This window comes from Lethenteron reissneri, chromosome 64 (assembly GCF_015708825.2).
Source record: "Lethenteron reissneri isolate LAM-NWPU_2019-01 chromosome 64, ASM1570882v1, whole genome shotgun sequence".
Lineage (NCBI taxonomy): Eukaryota > Metazoa > Chordata > Hyperoartia > Petromyzontiformes > Petromyzontidae > Lethenteron > Lethenteron reissneri.
Genome location: NC_083842.1, coordinates 9,692,764 through 9,713,132, shown reverse-complemented (window position 1 = coordinate 9,713,132; position 20,369 = coordinate 9,692,764). Strand labels below are relative to the sequence as shown.

Here is a 20,369-nt window from a genome sequence, read left to right as displayed (position 1 = left end):
CCTGAACGAGGGCTAAGCTTATTCTTTGCTTATTTCGGTAAAGTCACGTATAAAGATAAAATAATAAATTCAATTAAATACTAGCATACGACGTTTCGATTGCAACACAAGCAATCATTAATCGAAACGTCGTATGCTAGTATTTAATTTAATTTATTATTTTATCGTAATAAGTGACTTTACCGAAACAACCAAAGAATAATTCCTGCAGTCACGAAAGCTCCAAATTAAGTTTGAGGGCTAAGCTGATCAGGGTATTCTCATACTCTTTGGTTTTTTCGGTAAAGTCACGTAGGTAAAAAATAAAAAATAAATTAAATCACGACGTTTCAGAGGCAACACAAGCTTCTGTCTTCCTTGTGTTGCCTCCGAAACGTCGTGATTTAAATCATTGAATTTTATTTCTTTTCAACCTACGTGACTTTACCGAAAAAACAAAGAGTATGGATTCCTGCAGTCACGAAAACTTCAAATCTAGAATTACTGCGTATTCTCTTTGTGCAGATCCTTGATCCACAAGGCCAGCCAATCGTTTCATTTTTTCCCACGATAGCACTTCTTTGCCGTGTAATTTTAACCTCCGAATATTTTAAAAACATGCCGAGCTTTACTTTCTATTTCATCAGCATTCTTCACTGTCGTACATACACTCGTTGGGAGGAAGATTCGAATGGTGCCCGATATCAATCGCACCGTTCACCATTCCTACGACACTTTATCACTTCCTTTTTAACATCGAGCGTAACACTATTGCGCTTTTTCTTATGATCACAACCTGCACTGTCACTAGCACTACGCGTGCTACTCGTTGTTGAAGGTTCGCGATGATGTTTTGCAATAAAGTCCACGCCAGAGGTCGCAATCGGGTACCCGATACCCATACCCTACCCGATACACGGCCGGGTACGGGTAGCCGGGTATCAGGTATGGGTAGGGTATGGGTACCCGTTTACGACCCTGGTGCGGCCGGGTACGGGTAGGGGTAAGGAATCAAAACCCGTTTGCGACCTCTGGTCCACGCCGATTACAAGGAGCACTCGCTACATTAGTTGGAGAACACGATGGGACTGAGAAAGGTGGCAGCGCACGCGCGAAATACGAGTTGGACAGTGTTTTCGACTCGGGTGAAATGAGTTGGAAAAGCCGTAACACGGCTGTGTGCGCGGGGAAATTTTACGTTGGGCTCCTCAAAAAGTCAGCGACGTGAGTGCGACACGAGGTATATCGAGACGACATACCGGGCACCACCTGTACTGCTTTATAATGGTAGAAACACAATATACTGAAGCACTAAATTAAATACTGTAGTAAATTGCAAAATAAAACCATAGCAACACTGCGCCCATTTGTGCAAAACTAGTTTTGTTTGTTTGATTTAACTTTTGATTGAGCTTGGCAATGCATATATATAACAGTTAAACACTAGAACTGAAGAAACCAAGATAAATAACAGGAGAGTGTTTGACATTGGACAGGGGAGGTAAAAAGGAAAGTAAAGGGAAGGAACTGAATATACAAAGAGGGCCACCCCACAAAACTAAAACAGCCCTATAATTTCAAACGCACTCAAGTCACTTCTTGTAACTACAACTGGCCTCGTGAAGAGCCAAACGTGACTGAGGCGTGTGTTCTCATGTGTGGCCCACCTGTGAAGGTATTTGCAGGTCCTATTTGGCCCTTAGTAAGGAACAGCTTCCCCATCCTCGGCAGCTCATCCCAACCAAGTGTCTCGACGCACGCAGATCCCGAAAATAAAAATTCCCTTCCTCCTTTCCCAATGGCGACTCAGTGCTGGCAACTCCCTCCAAATTCTATTCGAAAGATCTATTCAACCCTCGATACGGCAAAGACTCATCACACCTGCGCCATCTCTTTAGCAGCTGGAGAATACTAAGTATTTCAAGACACGTGCCGATACCAAAACCCAAACCTCCCTTTGCGGTACCGGCGACTCGACTCCCCGTGAGCTCAGATCACACCAGAGGTCGCAACCGGGTACCCGATACTACCCGTACCCTACCCGATACCCGGCTACCCGTACCCAGCCGGGTACGGGTAGCCATTTGTGACCCTGGTGCAGCTGGGTACGGGTACGGGTAGGCCGTGAGTCACTGGTGAGTAACCGTTTGTCACTCATTTCGGGTAGGGTACGGGTAGGCAACGGGTACCCGTACCCGGCCGGGCACGGGTACCCATTTGCGACCCTGGTGCGGCCGGGTACGGGTAAGGAATAAAAACCCGTTTGCGACCTCTGGGTCACACCTGCCCGCCGTGGTGCATGCGCAGGTGCATTTTCATGTTTCCTACCTGCGAGAATGCGCGTCCGCACACATCGCACGTGTAGGGCTTCTCGCCCGTGTGCGTGCGGCGGTGTGCCTTCATGTTGGAGTAGTGCGCAAAGGCGCGGCCGCACACGTCGCAGCCGTACGGCCGCTCGCCCGTATGCGTACGCTCGTGCAACCGCAGCCCCGAGAAGTGCTTGAAGGCGCGGCCGCACAGCGCACAGCGGTACTGTCGCTCGCCGGTGTGCGTGATCCAGTGCTTCTTGAGGTTGCACAGCTGTGAAAAGGCGCGCCCGCACACCTCGCAGCAGTAGGGTCGCTCGCCCGTGTGCGTGCGCATGTGCCGCTTCAGGTCGTCAGTCTTGAAGAAGCGGCTGTCGCAGTGCAGGCACTGGTGTGGACGCGCCTTCTCAGCCGACGCCGGCGCTATTGTCGTGGATTTCTCAGGAGCCTGGGACTGCGACGGACTGTCGCTGGACCCATCACCATCGCGGCCACCACTGCACGAAGCGGGTTGCGAGTTGCTCGTTTCGGCGGTGGCTGTGTTTTTGTCGATGTAATTGTCTTCGTTGTTGAAATTTTGATTGTTGTAAGTGTTGTCGTTGATGTAAGTGTCGTCATTGTTGTAAGCGTCGTTGTTGTAATTGTTGTCGTCATCGTTGTTGTAATGGTCGTCTGGGAGGTTAAGGTTTTCTCTGTTGTTGACACTCAGCTCCAGGTCGTCACCGCCGCTTCCTCCTTCTCCTTCTGCATTCTCAGCTGATGATGCAAAGCACAGAAGAGATTTTGACTGTCTTGAAGGGCACGTTTGACATGGCTGATAATTGAGAGAAAGTTTCACAAAGAGATGAGCCTAATGATGACAATGATCCTAGAATCCAATCTCTGGCAGCTGAGTCTGAAATGTGACAGATATTTAAAGTAGGTCTCAGAGAAGATCGTGTGGAGTAGTGAATGGTTAACACACGTGGATTACCAGCCATAGTTAAAATCAGTGGCAAGTGATATCTGAGTGGTCCTGCCCCCAACCCACCCCCCTTTCACCAACCCCATTGATTAGCGTGGTGCGGGTATGGTTAAATGAACCCCATAACTGACAATCCAGCACATCAACACCTCAGCAATCAGATTCACAACCAAATGGCTCTCAGACCACTCAAGCCTGGACTTAAGGGGAGTAGTATTATCAATAATAAGTGGAAGTGAAAGCTGTGTGCTTTAACAGGAAATACAATGAGGGAAATATGTTGGCAGAACAATAAGAAAACAGCAAATGCAAGTTCAACAGAGGTAAAAAAACAACATTACCGCATGGGGTTGATCACGGTATGGAGTCGAGTTTAACTGCAAGGTGTCACATGAAATCCAATAACAATGCATTTAGGTGGAGAAATGGCACAGGGGTAGCATGTTTGCCACTTGTTGTAGAGCTTCAAGGTTAAAATGTGGCAGGCCGCCCTGGTTAATACTGTCAGTGTATTAACCGTAAAATATCAGCCGGATTTTGCAATACTGCAGTGGACGTAAAAATATTTTGTGATGCGATTTAAAAAGAGCAAGTCATCACGTGCGCTGGCGTTATGGTTCAAATATTTTCAAATAAAAAATGCAATACTTGAGAAACACACAGAACTATCACCCCCTATTGCAAAACTACTGCACACGGTCTAATAAAACACAACACCTTCGTGAAAGCCTTGCACGATAAAAATTGCGGTGTTACCAAATTCCATCTCTAAGAATGAAACATATCGGTTTGACTGTCATGACGAACATTACCTTTTGTGGTAAAGTGCTGCCCTCTACCAAGACTAAAGTGCTGTCTCTATTGCGATTGCAGAGGTAGCTTTGTGACAAGAGTGCAGCTGCACTTTGGAAGTTGGGATGCCCCTCTAGTGAATAGTTCCTCTTGGTTACTGGTTAGGTTACGGACAGGATTTGCCAAGTTCGCCCCCCATTTCGTCCCGGATAAGAGGAGTTTTACTAAAGTCTAAACCACATTAAGCACTGAGCCTACTGTTCATGCGCTACTTTGTATTTAAAGGTTCTGCCATCAGCATAATTAGAATTTATATGACCTTGATTAATGGAGGTAAACAATCTAAAAAAATACCGTATTTCTGTCCAAAATGTTGTACCTGAACCAAATATAAAAAATACTGGTATCTAGTTTTGTGTGCCGTTCTCTGCTGTTCTGCGAGAGAACCAGAAAGATTCTTCCATCTCATGAGATGACGTCTATAGCACAATCTGGATACAATTGTGGCGAAAAGATAACAATAACAAAACCATCAGCCACACTCACAAGTGAGCTGCTCATCGTCGGGAACGTCCATCATTGTGGTCGTCGTCATCACCACCCCTTTCAGCTGGGCCCCAGAGAAGCCGGGTCTCGCTCCGTGCTGCTCCGACACTTGGGTCACTCCTAGAGGCAGAAACGAATGCGGCCGTGAGCTCAACTGGGAGCGCCGAGAGGTTGAACGCTGAGCCCAGGGGCTCAAGATTATAGTCAGGGTCAAGGTTCCAAAGTGAGTCTCATTGATTGGTGATGGCGAAGGAAATTTGAGGAAGGCGCGAAGACAGAAGAGCGTTGAGGCGCCCTATGTTCGTTTAGGGCGGTAGGGTCGTGTGATGAGTGTTATCTGACCCCGTCCTGGGTGTCGCCTTCACCAACCCGCACGAGCCAGTGTGGTGAAGTATGGACAAATAACCAGCATGGCCGGCACGACATGGGGAGGCCTTCACGCAGTAATCTCCATATATATAAAAGGCAAAGTTGTGAATATGTGTGTCTGTTCAAAATGTTTAGCGTACTTCCTGACATGCAACAAACTGGAAATTTGCCATGTGGGTACTTTCCAGACTGTACACATGCAACAATTTAAAAAATACACTTTAGTTTTTTTTGGGGTGGGAAGCTCAATAATGCATATATTTTTGCACAGCAAGTGAGCTGTGACATCACATCTGTCATGTGACCCGAGCACATGGAAGCGTAACGCATTGTAGTGTAGTGGTTAGCGCGCTGCGCTACGAACCCGGCGACCCGAGTTCGATTCCCGCTCACGGCCACCACCGGTGACGATTATTTTAACCGGTCCTGGGCCCTCCCCTAGGTCGACTCAGCCTCAAACGAGTAACTGGTGTGGTGTGTGAACATCGCCACTGGGGAGACAAAGGCGGCCAGGCGTCGTGAATCCAAGTCCCGGGCGAAGCCGGGTAGTCCAGCTAGTTACTTAATATAATGAGCCAAGAATGTCTGTGTGTCACGCGCGTGACGTCACTCGCCGTCGACCAGCCCCCCTCATTAATAATCATGAACAGGTGGAGTCCTCCACATGGACCCCCCCCCCCGTCATTAATAATCATGAACGGGTGACGTCACTCCGCATGAAGGTGGAGCGGAAACGAAAATTTGTTTACGCAAATTAGCTTTCATTTTGACCTTTGTTTATGGAAAGTTAAGCTAATAAAGAAATCAACGCAGCAACTAATATAACGAGCCATGAAAGGCTGTGTGTGTGTCCCGCGTGTGACGTCACTCCACGAGCCCCCCCCCCTCATTAATGATCATGAGCAGGTGACGTCACTCCATATGCCGCACCCCTCCCCAATAACCATGAGGGGTGATGTCACTCCACAAGCCGCACCCCTCCCCAATAACCATGAGGGGTGACGTCACTCCACATGGGACAACCACAATCCTCATTAATAATCATGAGCTGAACAATTTTTATATTTAATATTTCGGATTTACTGCAATATACACTCGTCCTTGGACGGGCAAACAAGCTAAGTGGATTGATAAAGGTCTGTAAATAACTTGTATACATTTACTACTTTTGCAGTGCAGTGCAATATAATATCATGTATTTATGTATTACAGTAAACTGTAGAGTACTATAACAAAGTTAATTTATAAAATGAACACTTACCTTCATCCGAGTCTTTATGTTCAGTTTTGATCTCGTCCCAGGCCTCGACCAGATCCTCTTCAGCCTGACCTGTACAACAAACACGAAGAGATGACAAAAAAAAATAAACCTTATTTACTAGCCCCTTTTGCCCGTGCAATGACGGGTGTATTGCAGATAATCTGAAACTTGCAAGCGAAAAGCAGATCGCGACGTGATATTCATTGCATTAATGCGTGTGCAATTTCTAAGGGCGTGGTGACACAGACCTTTTTCATTTAAAGGTTACAATCCCTTGTTCATCATGACGTCCTTTTTACTTCGATGTCTCAATAGCGTTACGGAGATCGCGTTATGTGAAGGTTCTGCCTTTGTAGTGAGGGTTGTAAGCTGTATTATGTCAGCCTACTTTATATATGTTTCTGTTGTAAGCAAGTGTCAATGATGAGTGTGGTGATTTTTATAGGAATTAAAACTACATCCGTTGTTTTCCCATATTTGCCTCCTTTTACACCAGTACTACTGTCACCAACACTGCCCTCAAAACCACCATAATCAACAATGCAGCTTATACTACCATACAACCACCACTTACAACATCACTAGAGTACTTACCATCCCCACAATCTTCACCATCCCAACCACCGCTGTCAGAACCATCATCACCATCGCCACCATCACCATCATCATTACCACCACCGCCACCTCCCAACCTCTGAACGGACAGCAGCAGCTCCCGGCTCAAGCCGCTGAACAGAGCGAGCAGCACGTCCACCAGGCCTCCCAACGTCACGTCGCCTGGGGAGGAGGCGGTGGCGTTCCAGGGCGACGTCCCAGCATCGTGGGGCTCGGCGCCCCGCAGGGCCTTCACCACCTGCCGCAGCACGGCGTAGAAGCCGAAGGGCAGGCGGTCGCGCGCCGCGGCCAGCAGCTCGGCACGCACGAGGCCGTCCCCGACGCAGGCGCGCAGGACCCCGTAGTCCCGGATGCCCAGCTCCGAGTCCATGGCCCGGGCCACCTCCTCGTTCACGCCCTGCGCCTCCAGCCACGCCGGGAAGTCCCCGCTTGGCTCCGGCGCCGGAGTGGCCACCGCACACGCCATGCTACGATTCAGTTGCAGAGAGATGGTTTACATTATACAACTGAAGTTGGGTATAAGCATGCTATATGTGAGATGCTGTCGCCAAAGTTATTCAGTTATATATAATACAAAGATGAGGTATCAATATGAATGGTAATATTATCCATCTTGGATTGCCGACAATAGCGATAATAACGTCTGTCAATGTACTGCGGAAAATATAAGCAAAACTTAATAGAGAATGCTGCAAATTACCTTTGAGCAAAACATGAATCACGCACAAGTTAACTCAACAATTGGGAGATATCCGTCAGAGCGAAACAATAATAAAACATTGGTGCGTGTAAACAGTACAGCTATTGAACTTGTATCAGTCAAAATAATGAAATCGATGGAATGTTGGAGTGCTTTTATAAGACAGAACTTTATCTTAAAAACGTAAATAAAAATATGTGTTTTAATCAATGAGGATTACCTGCTGTTTGGATCAGAAACGTAAAAAAGAAAATGGACCGAAAATAAAAAGTATGCACTGCAAGGATAGATGCACAAGAACAAAACAAATTCTAAATGATAATTGTTTTATTACCCTTTTATCTAGCAACAAAACTGACACCTTTTTTACAAGGAGTCATGTTTGCATTGACCACAATGCCTGCAGTCGGAATGTAAACAAAAAACATAACTCTGTTAATGTATGCACTGTCCTTGAAGTTGATTGGTCCACACCCGAGACAGCTTTCCTTAGAGCCTAGTCTCACATGGTGTTGGACCAGATGACGCAAAAAGGCGCACAACTCAAGGACAATGAACCATCAGAGTATGAGAGCTCGGGGTAAGCATTTACACGATTGGAACCTCATTTGCCAGTAACAAAATAAAACAAATGTATTCGAGAACACGCAGGTTAAATACATAATTGACACTGTGAAGAAAACCAAATGAGCTTTGGCAGGAAATATCGCTGGAACAGTTGATGGCTGGTGGTCAAGAATAATACCACGGTGGCAGCTAAGGAATGGAATGGGTCTGAAAGAGCGTCCACGAAGGAGACGGGGCCATTAAATGTCGAACTGTTTTCCCACCGTACGTAACCAACCGTGCCAATCGGAGGTGCAGGGGAAGGACAACGAACCACATACACTAAAACGCCGTTCTGAAGAAATGAGTTTTCAATCCGAACTTGAAAGTGCAGGGCTCCAGTGGCTTCCGAATATCGACCGCAAAAGCGCGCCTGAAAGATAATATAATCCATCTATCACGGGCAGGTGATAGATTGATTCGTTCTTACATTAACATGCTAATCTCTCACATTAACATAGCCACTTCCGTGCCCTAGTCGAGGAGGCCGCTCTCCTATCTTACAGTTACATGCTAATTTCTCACATTAACATCACGAGCCCCGCCCACTTATTTATGACCCTTGGGCTACACCCATTTCAAACCTTGTAAAACAGTCTGCCTCAGCAGCAGACCATGCTTTCGCACCTGATGACGGACGCTTGTGTTGCGCCCGAAACGTCGTGATTTATTTTCTACCTACGTGACTTTACCGAAAGAACCAAAGAGAATGAATTCCTGCAGTCACGAAAGCTTCAAACCAAGATTGATAGATTAATCATTACATCTCGATTTAAAGCGTTCGTGACTGCATTGATTCATATTATTGGTTCTTTCGATAAAGTCACGTAGAAGCGAAATAACACAATAATAAAAATAAAACAATAAAATTCTCACGACCTTTCGATTGCAACACAAGCAATCATCATCAGGTGTAAAAACCACAGCAAAAGAAAAAAAATCAAAATTTCTGTATATATATGCTGGACTTGGTTGCGTCCAAATGTGGCCACATCACCTCCAGGCGCGGCACAGAATCGGTGGGAATTTGAATCGAATCGAATTTGTGTTGTGCAGGCATCATCAACACGCTTGCATTTCACAATAGCCGAGACCCGATCTCGTAAGCTAAGCAGTATTGAAGCCTGGCTAGTGTTTGGAAGGGCAACCACAGCACACACTATAAAACGATGAAACAATGTTTTTTTTTTTACATTTGACCAGATAGGGCCCACTCAGCAATACACTTCGTTCTTGGCCAACAAATGATAGCTCAATGAAGCGGCTCATCATGCGGACATTTATAAATAATTATAGCAGCCAAACACTCTAAAACGTACGTTGATTCTTGAGTGTGGAGGGAATACACCGGTGCTTATAGACCGCTGCAGAGAGACACATCTGGCAACAGAAAACACCGCACTGGACTTTTACACATTCCCCCGCCTTAGCCAACACGCACTGGACCAACGTGGTGAAGTATGGTCGAACAACCCCTTTCCCCCCATCCCTTCCACACGATGTGGGTATGGGACCGCCCCGAAGAACCCCCATCATCCAGCAGTGGAGTGAGACGGGGCCCATCGATCTACGGGTTCTCTACCCCCTGAAGCGCCTTGCAACAGCGAATTGTTTATTGACAGCGGCGCCTTGGCTCCGCGTCTACCACTCACGTCGCTAGGCCCTGGGCAGCAGTGGCAGCAGTAGCAGCAGCAGTAGCACCAGCAGGAGGAGGTGGTTGTGGAGTTGTTTGCGAGACGCGAGACGTTTCTTCGTTTCAACCTCCGGATTTCCCCTCTCGCGGACTCCCTCGGAGTGACGAAGGCCCTGGACTGTGGATGAGGGCGGCGCGGGGCCCCGGACCGTGGATGAGGACGGCGCGGGGCCCCGGACCGTGGATGAGGAGCGCGGGGCCCCGGACCGTGGATGAGGACGGCGCGGGGTCCCGAACCGTGGATGAGGAGCGCGGGGCCCCGGACCGTGGATGAGGGCGGCGCGGGGCCCCGGACTGTGGATGAGGGCGGCGCGGGGCCCCGGACCGTGGATGAGGGCGGCGCGGGGCCCCGGACCGTGGATGAGGGCGGCGCGGGGCCCCGGACTGTGGATGAGGGCGGCGCGGGGTCCCGAACCGTGGATGAGGGCGGCGCGGGGCCCCGGACCGTGGATGAGGAGCGCGGGGCCCCGGACCGTGGATGAGGGCGGCGCGGGGCCCCGGACCGTGGATGAGGGCGGCGCGGGGCCCCGGACTGTGGATGAGGAGGCGCGGCGCCCCGGACCGTGAATTGCAAAGGGATCCCAAGTGGAACAAGGGGACTCCGCATTTATGAAAAAAACAGCAACCATTGTAATACTCTTAGGGTTTTTCGGTAAAGTCACGTAGGTAAAAAAGGGTTTTTTTCGGTAAAATCACGTAGGTAAAAAATAATAAATGAAAATAACTCAAATAATAATCAATGAAAATAACTAAATAATAAAATAAAATAATAATAAATGAAATAGCTCAAAATAATAAATGAAAATAACTCAAAATAATAATCAATGAAAATAACTAAATAATAATAAAATAAAATAATAATAAATGAAATAGCTCAAAATAATAAATGAAAATAACTCAATTATTATTTTTTTCCTACGTGACTTTACCGAAAAAAGAGTATGAATCCTTGCAGTCACGAAAGCTTCAAATCTAGAACCATTGTAATCTTAGTAAACACGTAACGCTAATGAATATAACAAAAAAATATTCTCTGTAATCTGGCTTTTCTGTAGCTATCTGCTCTTATCTCGCTAAATCGCTATTTGTTATCTCCGCGTGAATGTTGAACTTCTTTCGTGCCGTACGTAGCCAACCGGTGGTGCAATACCTGCGTCCCTCGTGTACGCCCCCTCATTCCCCCTCCATAGAGGGTTCAAGGGGACCCCACAAACATGACAAACTTCAGACGCTGTCTTTCCGACAGCCCTGTTCTTCACCTGAGGCCGGCTGCTTGCGTTGTGGCCGAAACGTCGTGAGAATTGTATTTGATTATGTTTTATTTTTGTTATTTTATTATTTCCCTTCTACGTGACTTTACCGAAAGAACCAAGAAGATAAACTCAAGGGGGTTTGCCTGAAATCTTAGCTCAAATGTTGGGAAACACATAACGCGAATTAAGATTTAAAAAAATAAATATAATTATTCTCTATCTATATTTCCTCTCGCTATCTGCTCTTAGCTCGCTAAATCGCTGTTATTTATTTATAGGCGTAACCCCCCACAGCGCGAATTCGCAGTTAGGCAATTCATCTTTGAGGGACATAGTAAGATTGAACATTTCAAAATGAAGAATGTGAAATGGTTGAATTGAAACATAAAAAATATCTATTTATTTGACAGGTTAAGATGCCAATCTGATGGCGTCACCGCGTGATGGCAGCTCCCAGTGTCACGGGGCTGGGCGTTGTCATCTCAAGTAATCTTCGCAAGTGCAGTGGGTAATCTTTATTTATCTGAGACATTAAACTCATTTGTGTAATTTAAATCACGTTATTAAGTGTTACATTTACACACATTTTGTAAATCCAGAGAGAAAAGAATTGAATTAAATGGCTCGTGCACGGTACTTTATGGGAAGGGTGGGGGGGTTGCGGTGTTAATAACAATTTATAACAAAAAAAATTGTTATTTTCTAATTGCTTATGCCTCAAAAGTACAAAAAATGGCTGTTATTCCCCACAAACTTAGCTTTTGTTACCAGGATACATAAGCAAAGTTAATAATCCACTCCATTAATAACACTGTATAACAAATTTATTATGTTTTGTTCCTGGGTAATAAGTGTTATTTCCTAATTGCTTATCCCTCAAAAGTACAGAAAATGGCTATTATTCTCCACAATCTTAGCTTTTGTGGCCAGGACTTTTTTTTATGTTAACGAAAGACACAAATGCACATTCGCCGTGAAGATAGCGACCTCCGGTGGCCGCTGTGTGTAGTAAGTTCGCACGGAGACCTCTGCTCAACTTAACAAGTCGGTGAACAGCCATCAACAACAATCACGCGACGCTGTTTGTATAGAGCCACAGGCTGCAGTGTGGAGTTGTCGTGAGGACTCCGACGGTGTGGAGGATGACCACCACAGAGACCCTTTGCCTTGTTCTCCCAATTACGTCCATTCACACTCTTTGGAGATGAGGATGCTCAGATGGAGCCTCGGACTCACTCGATGGAATCGTGTCATGAACGAAGACGTTCGGAAGCGACTTGGTGTGGCCCCCATTGCGGACAAGATGCTTGAGGCAAGGCTTCGGTGGTACGGCCATGTGATGCGAAGTGAAGAGTCATCAGTGGCCAAGACTGCCATGCGTATTGAGCCAGAGGGCCGCCGTCCACGCGGACGTCCGAAGAAGCGATGGATGGATCGAATAAAGGAAGACATGAAGACGGTCAACGCATCCCCCGAAGATGCCCTGGACCGAGCCAAATGGAGAAGACAATGCCGAAAAGCGGACCCTGCGCCACAGCGGGAACAACGCTAGGAAGATTTATACTCTTTGGTTCTTTCGGTAAAGTCACGTAGGTGTAAAATAAATTAAATCACGACGTTTCGGGCGCAACACAAGCGTCCGTCATCAGGTGGGACAACCACAGCAAGAAACAATTGCTGATGATAAACCCTCGCATGCGTGGGTTCTCTCCGGGTCTCCAGTTTCCTCCCATATGTAAACCCACACATTAATTGGCCAATAACACCTTAATATAGAGGGCCTCAGAACTGAGTCGTGCTGTGCGTGTGAGCGAGTACTGTGCGCATTACAAGGTGAACATTTTATGTGTTACGTAGGCTTTCACGATCAATGTTGTGATTTATTATTCAACACTTTAATGTTATATCGTCTAGGTATATGCGAAGTTTCAGCTTTACCCTTCACCAACTGACAGACCCAATCTAATCAAATTGTCACATGGACAAAAATGCTAACTTATTTGGTTTTTCAGCAAACCGGAATGTTGAAAAGCGCTTATATATTTTTTTGTTATATATATACAATTCGCTAGAGAAGACTTTTAGCAATGTATGCAAATCTCAGCTTTTGTGTTGAGCTTCTGTTGTTAACATTAGCTCAGCTCTCATGTAATACATGTACATAGCCAAAGTACTGTCAACAACATAAATATTAAATTTCAATTTAAAGCTTTCGTGACTGCAGGGATTCATCTTCTTGGTTCTTTCTCACCTGAGGACGGTTGCTTGCGTTGTGGCCGAAACGTCGTGAGAATTATTTTATTATGTTTATTTTTATTATTTTATTACTTCCCTTCTACGTGACTTTACCGAAAGAACCAAGAAGATGAACATAAATATTATGTATAAGAAAATACAAAACGTTTGTATCGGAAAAGATAAGGATTCTGTTTTTAATGAGTTATGTTTTGTATAAGTTGCATATTTCATTAAAATGTAACTCTTCAATTAACCGAACTTACAATTAACCTCTAACATTGGTCGCCAAATATAAGTTGACCCATCACGTGAAAGCGAAATTTCTATCATTGACCCTACTGCTCTTTTTAGCATGGAAATGCTTTGATTCTTGAGTTGCATTGCAGTGGGAAAGCATAAGCACAGCTCGTAATGAAGAAAAAGCAGACAAGGCATAACAATGGCACGTGTGTCTGTCTCTTCCAGGTTGGATACCACTCTCTGTCATTCTCGTGATCTTCCCAGCAAGGAAAATCACGAGAATGACGAGAATGATGAGAAGGAGAATAAGTCATCATTTCAAGGATGAGGTCAATGAGGGGACATGTGCAGGGATTTGCCCGTGTGCAGCAACACTTCCGGGCAGTTTTCCACTTCATCATGGTCCTTATACATCGCACATCAACCCATAGGAAGTGCATGACAGATTCGTCACAGCTGTTGGTTGTGAGCAGAAATCGAACTTGGGTCACAGGGTTCAAATCGCAAGGACGATAACTGTCGCACTAATGGTTCCCAGGGCTGATGAGGCACACACCCTCCCATGCCTTGGGAACCCGGTCCCTTGATAAACTATGCTGTGCCTGTGTTTTTTTCCCCAGAAAAGGTGACACCCCCGGGGATGCTGGCAACGAGAGGACGAATGCGGAGATCGGACCCAAGACCCCAGGATATGCCATTCCACACGGCACACACCACTTGCACAAACACCACCTGCACACACATACTTGCAATTGGGTCAAATGGCACTCACAAACCGAACCTCTCCACCTGAGTTTTCATCCCGGCAACCTATCGAGTGACCTGGCCACGGGTTTCCCATGTGAGAGAGAATTGGTAAAGTTTGGTGTGAAATAGAGGCCCCCGGACCCTGTGATAAACAAGGGTGAGTTTGACGCGAGACCACCTCCAGGAGAATCCGGGTCATTTTCTAAGGAAAATTTTTTATTCTGTCTGGTCGACTGTATGTGATGGTGCACCCAGAGACACGGATATGCAAGGGCAGTAGGTGGAAAGGGCAGGGAGTTCTGGAATACGACATTTTTTGCCTACGTGACTTTACCGAAAAAACTAAGAGTATGAATCGTTGCAGTCACGACAGCTTCAAATCTAGAATTACGACAATACTGTTTTCCTGAAACGATAAGATAGTGCGAGTCGAAGAGTGGCTCGTGTGGCCTTGGTGCATCATCAATGCATCGCGTGTGTAAAATTATGCATGATAATGACAATAAAAGCCGTTAAAAGTATACCTGAGTGTGGAATTTTATTTTGTGCGCATGTTGAGTTGCGTGGGGATTATAGGCTAATGTGGGCATAAGCACGGCATGAGGCCAGCACTGCCATTGGGAAAACTCGTCAATCTTGGTCCCACCGATCTTCATCATGGATCGCATGGTAAGCGGAGGTAGAGGAGGTGGGGAGCAAGGGTGTGTGGCCTTAGAGCAAGTGGTGTGGTGGACCGTAACGTGTGAAAGCTCCTTTCCAGTTCGCCTTTCACGCAGCTATACATTCCAAATCTGCACATGCGATGATTTCATCACTCCATCTTCTCGGTGAACACACTCTCAGTCACATTCCATTCAGTAGATGACACTCATTTGCGTTGCTTCAAATGTTTGACCAGATTTGTATTGCCTGATATACACATACAAGTGTCCGTCCTGAGAGGTTGATATCATCAGCAGCAACCATGACGACACAATTCTATGGCGGAGCAAAGAAGCATATTATATTTTTTGCGACATAGAATTGTTTTTTACGTGGTTGTTTAGTAACTGCAGCTACATACTATTAACATTCCTTCCCTTTGTTAATGCTACCCCCATCCCCTCCCTTTGATGCTGGTAATCCTGCATAATGCACGGGCATAATATGACTTTGAAACCCCCGCCCACCTCCTACGCATTTCCCATAATATGCTAAATTCCTCTTGATATGCAAATTCTTTTGTCAAGGCGCTCTTCTTCCCCCCCTCCAACCCAGCTTAAATATACGCTCCAAGCTTGGTGGTGTTTCATTCTTCACCTGAGGACGGCTGCTTGCGTTGTGGCCGAAACGTCGTGAGAATTATTTTATTATGTTTTATTTTTATTATTTTATTACTTCCCTTCTACGTGACTTTACCGAAAGAACCAAGAAGACAGAGACATATAGACAGACATATAAGCAGACAGATATCACAGAGATACATAGAGAGAGACACATGCATAGGCACACAGAGAAACCACGCCTCTGTGTCGAGGCCTTAAATAGAGAGAGGGGGGCGGGGGCGGAGAGAGAGGGAGGGGTTAGAGAAATTAGCATGTCAATGAGTGGCACGGTGAGTGGAAAGGTGCAAAAGCTTGAAAAAATTAGAAGACAGGGAGAGAGACACACTGAATTAAATAACCTAGCAAAATTTCGAAATGTAATGTAATGCAACACAGAGAGTCATTATACGTGACTTTACCAAAAAAACCAAAGAGTAATTCCTGCAGTCACGAAAGCTCCAAATTAACTTTGTGAAGGTCTTGGCCACACGCGTCGCAGCTGTCCCCGGTGTGCATCTGCTGGTGGTAGCTTGAGGCTGACACTCTACGAGGAGCACTGCTACGGTAGGGTCCCGATGCTCTCTGCCTTCAAGCACCCACACTGACTAGCTTCGTGATGTACGGACAAAATACCCCCACAACTCTGCACGTGCGTAGCGAGCCCACTCATCCGGCAGTGCAATATCAATACAATGGCAGTGGAATAGCGATACATGCACGTTTCAGTTTTCAGTTTCATTTATTAGGATTTACCCTGTGAGCCATTCGGCTCTTGATTTGGGTGCAACCGCAACAAGCAATACAATTACAAGATACACCTAAAATTATTATTCTTAGGTTTTTTCGGTAAAGTCACGTAGGTAAAAATTAAAATTAATAAAAGTACAATAAAATCACGACGTTTCGGAGGCAACACAAGCTTCCGTCTTCAGGTGGAACCGTCACAGCACGATTGCTGTATCAAGTAAGAGAAATTCTAAGAGACCCGTCCTTGTATATATACTGGTTGAGGGTGGGATGAGCCAAGGTAGGCACCTGAATCGGAGTTTTGTATTATTATTATTGTGAGGTTGGTGCGGCTGAAGCTGCTTTTAGGAATGAGCCTTTGTTGTGTAGACTGGTTGAACTGGGAGGTACCAGAGTTGTTAAGGTGCAGCTGCTGTAAAAGTGCGGCTGCTGTAAACACCTAAAATTCATTGTACACAAATCTAAACATCACGTACATAAACAATAAAATCCTCCAGAAAAAGCACCACCCGTCCATGCTGCGTACAAAAAGTGCAAAATAGTTCAGTTGGCAGTACTGGAGAGGCCAGGGCTGGTGCCTTGCTCCTGCCCGTTTCCCTTCAATACCCACACGACACTCGCTGCTTTACCGAGTGGCCTCTCCTGACTTGTCGCTTGCTGCCCCGACCAAAAGTGTTCGACACCGTGAGGAAAAAAATGGCGGAGGACACCTCCACTGTCATCTTCCACGTACTAAATAAAGCACCGTTCACGACACTTCGAGATCTTAAAAATGGCGAAACGAGTGTGAGCTGCCCATTGCACTTACGGTTGGCTCCGCCCGTCTGGCTCACTGCTGTTGGTGCTGCCAGGGGGAGATTTGCTACGGCTGAACGATTTGAGGGAAATATCGAATTGCGATTTTTCTGACAGATATTGCGTTTTGATTTGCGATTAAAATGTTCTAAGTCAAGCTTCAGTTCAATATTCGCTGTGTAATAGATTTAAAACATGTGATGGAGCATTACCACATAATACCATCAAAATATGAACTGCTCCATATATTCTAATGCAAGGATGATAACTTAAAATATATGAATTTTTTCCAACATGTATGTATAAAACATTTTTATTGAAATAGAACAATCAAACATAAAACAATTGTTAAGTAAAATAAAGTTATAATAATATAATAACAAGAAATAGGACTTTTCAAATCGCAAAAATCGCAGCCTTTACTATTTGCTAATCGCATTGTTTAAATTGCGATTTCGATTTGAAATCGATTCATCGTTTAGCCCGAGATTTTTCTACAGCAACTCTGTGCCAGGCCCCCGCCACCCCTAAGGGGCCGTCCATAAATGACGTCACGCGATTTGGACGATTTTTGACCCCCCCCCTTCGTCACACGGCGTCACAAAAGATAGACCCCCGTCAAATATGACGTCACAAAGCTCTGCCCCCCCCCCCCCCAAAAACATGCTTCAAATCGCTTTAAACTATTGTCATTGTAGTGCGTATTAATGTGGCGCTGCACTCTGATGTTGCAGGAGAAAACATGTATTAAAAGTATATTTAATTAAGTAGAACGTGTTGTCTATATTTATTTAAAGTTGCGCATTTTGATGTGACGTCACATTTCTCAACCCCCCCCCCCCCCTCGTCATTTATAGATGGCCCTTAAGCCCGTTTTAATGTTCTCCCAGATCTACTGCATCTGGCGTAAAAAAAAAACTGGCCCGTCACCCACAGTGTCATAGAGCTCCCTCCCCCTACCAACACACACACACATCAAATGTACTGCATTTAAGTTGACCACACCTGTGTATACGGTTACATTGTATCCGTGACACCAAGGCACAGTGGTCTTGTGCAGGCCACCAGCCACCAGGGCTGTATGATGTTGAGTTGATCGTCGATTATATTTATCTGGCGTGCGATTATTCGGCTTCCAACCGGAAAACGCGTTCTGAAGGCTGTAACCATGTGCGTGATAACAACAAAAAAGTAGCTGAATATTATGTAGAGTACATTATACACTACGTAGAACTTAAATAATGAAAATGCTGCATTATGTGCATCACCCCATGCAGAGTCTTCGAGATTGGAGTGGTAAGTACAGTACAGTAAGTACAGTAACATTAAAAGTAGGATGCTTATTCTGTCTATTTGCATGTTTATGCGAATTTAATATAGTCAACATATGTAAAACACTAAAAATGTATACATAACACCTAAACACAAGTCATACAAGAATGTGCAAAAATAAGATTTTAAATAATGATTAGTGATTTAAAAAAAATAATTATAATTTTAAATAATGAATAGTTTAAATAACATTAATCGCTATTTGAAATTAGTGATTATCCGGCGTTTGTTAAAATCCGGCACACACTCCCCCCCGCAGCTGCCGAATAATCGTTTAAGCTGAACTTCTTTCACACCATACGTCGCCAACCGTGCTAATCAGTTGTGCGGGGTAAGGACAACAAACTTAACATAAAAATCAGTAGTTCAAAAGAAATGCGTATCAGGACTGTACTATGCTGATGACCCCTGGTGGGGCTTAAATGTATTGCATACATTTTTCATCGCTGCACAGAGCACCGCTCACCTCAACGGTCGCTCACTCAACACAGTGACTCCTGGGCTATACAGGATGACAAACTTTCACGTTCATTAACTGTTGGTCGATGTCCTTTCATTAAACAGGATATAGCTCAGTGAGATGAATGCCCTAATTAAGTAAAATACCACAAAATATTACCGAGAGTCCAATCATCACATCTCTAATCAACAATGGACTACTATGTCTACTCAGATAATCCATAATCTCATCTATAGTGTGTACAGGGTGGTCACAAAGTCATTTTGCATGATGGGGCTACGGCAATTCGAGAATATTTGAATCAAGATTTCAGTGGACGATCAATTGAGAGAGGATCTGTTATGATGTGGCCCACCTCGAATTATCAAGGAGAATATCTCACAATTAAGATTGATGACTCCTGAGGAACTCAAAACAGATGTGCAGAAGTGCTTTTAGAGTGGGCAGCCATCCACTTGGAAGAACATGTCAAGGATAACTTGGGCACGAATCCAACTGTGTGCTGAGAATGGAGGGCAAAGGGACTTTGTGACCACCCTGTATGTAGTCGATGATTGAAAATCCTTTCCTTAAATAGGGATTGCTCATGTTGCTTGTGCCCTTTAAACTGTTCATTATTCTGTTACACTAAAATAATTCATACAGGTGCGATAGGAGGTTTATCGTGTCTCTGATAATTATTAAAGGTAGTTTGTCTCTCAATTGCAATATTTGAATGATAGATACATCACTGCATGAATGAGGTGTTTTACTTCTGCGGCAACGGTTATAAAATGGGCCTCTGCTAATCTTGTTGGGCTGTGTATTCGGCCTTCTTGTGCTGTGCCTGGATTGACTCGTAAGTACTGGTAGGAACCTCCTGGTTACACCAGCCTATAGGGGATTATTGTGTCCGTCGTGCAGGGAGGGGCTGGTGGGGAGGGTGGGGCTGGGTGGGGGGTGGGAGGGGTGGGGCTGGGTGGGGAGGGCTAGTCACCCGTGGTGCCCTTATAAAACTCAACGTTTAACCTACTCACGCCGGCTTGTGCCCGCCCTCACAGTCGGGCATATTTGCGGAATACACCACGCCGCCGTTGAGCCTGGCCATTGACCGAGCAACCCAACGTTCCTTCCAGCTCCCTCCGCTGAAATGTGTTTTAAAATGGCAGTCACGGATAAAATAAACCCATCATCCTTTTACAAGTTGAGAAAGTTATCACCACTTTGTGGGAAGATAACAGCGATCATCCCATTTAAAACTGGGCCCGTCATGGAAATATGGAATTGCCGTAACCGCCAAAATATATCAGCGCCTCCCCAAACTCATTTGAGTAAGGAGATGCTTTTACCTCGGCATGAGCGCAGCGAATGGACAGGTGGGCAGTGTGTACACCTGCACGTGTGTTTGTATTTTCACATACTGCACCGGTTTATAAAAAAAAA

At 45.4% G+C, this 20,369-nt stretch overlaps 1 protein-coding gene across 1 annotated transcript; it reads right to left on the bottom strand.

The window, feature by feature from the left end:
• Nucleotides 1–377: 377 nt before the first annotated feature.
• LOC133359182 (transcription factor che-1-like) lies at nucleotides 378–9,893 on the bottom strand. Its single transcript, XM_061577601.1, has 5 exons — nucleotides 9,791–9,893; nucleotides 6,812–7,299; nucleotides 6,218–6,286; nucleotides 4,588–4,707; nucleotides 378–3,041 (listed from the first exon to the last, which is right to left on the bottom strand). The coding sequence occupies exons 2-5, from the start codon at nucleotides 7,296–7,298 to the stop codon at nucleotides 2,257–2,259; spliced, it is 1,461 nt and encodes a 486-aa protein (XP_061433585.1). The 5' UTR covers nucleotide 7,299; nucleotides 9,791–9,893; the 3' UTR covers nucleotides 378–2,256.
• Nucleotides 9,894–20,369: the final 10,476 nt, after the last annotated feature.

What these genes read in the sequence shown, in the direction of transcription:
- LOC133359182 (XM_061577601.1), bottom strand. Translation starts at nt 7,298, where the DNA reads ATGGCGTGTGCGGTGGCCACTCCGGCGCCGGAGCCAAGCGGGGACTTC. An exon ending in TGGTGAAGATTGTGGGGATG is followed by an intron (nt 6,287 to 6,811) that starts GTAAGTACTCTA and finishes TTTGTTGTACAG; the next exon opens with GTCAGGCTGAAGAGGATCTG. An exon ending in CGACGATGAGCAGCTCACTT is followed by an intron (nt 3,042 to 4,587) that starts GTGAGTGTGGCT and finishes TTGCATCATCAG; the next exon opens with CTGAGAATGCAGAAGGAGAA.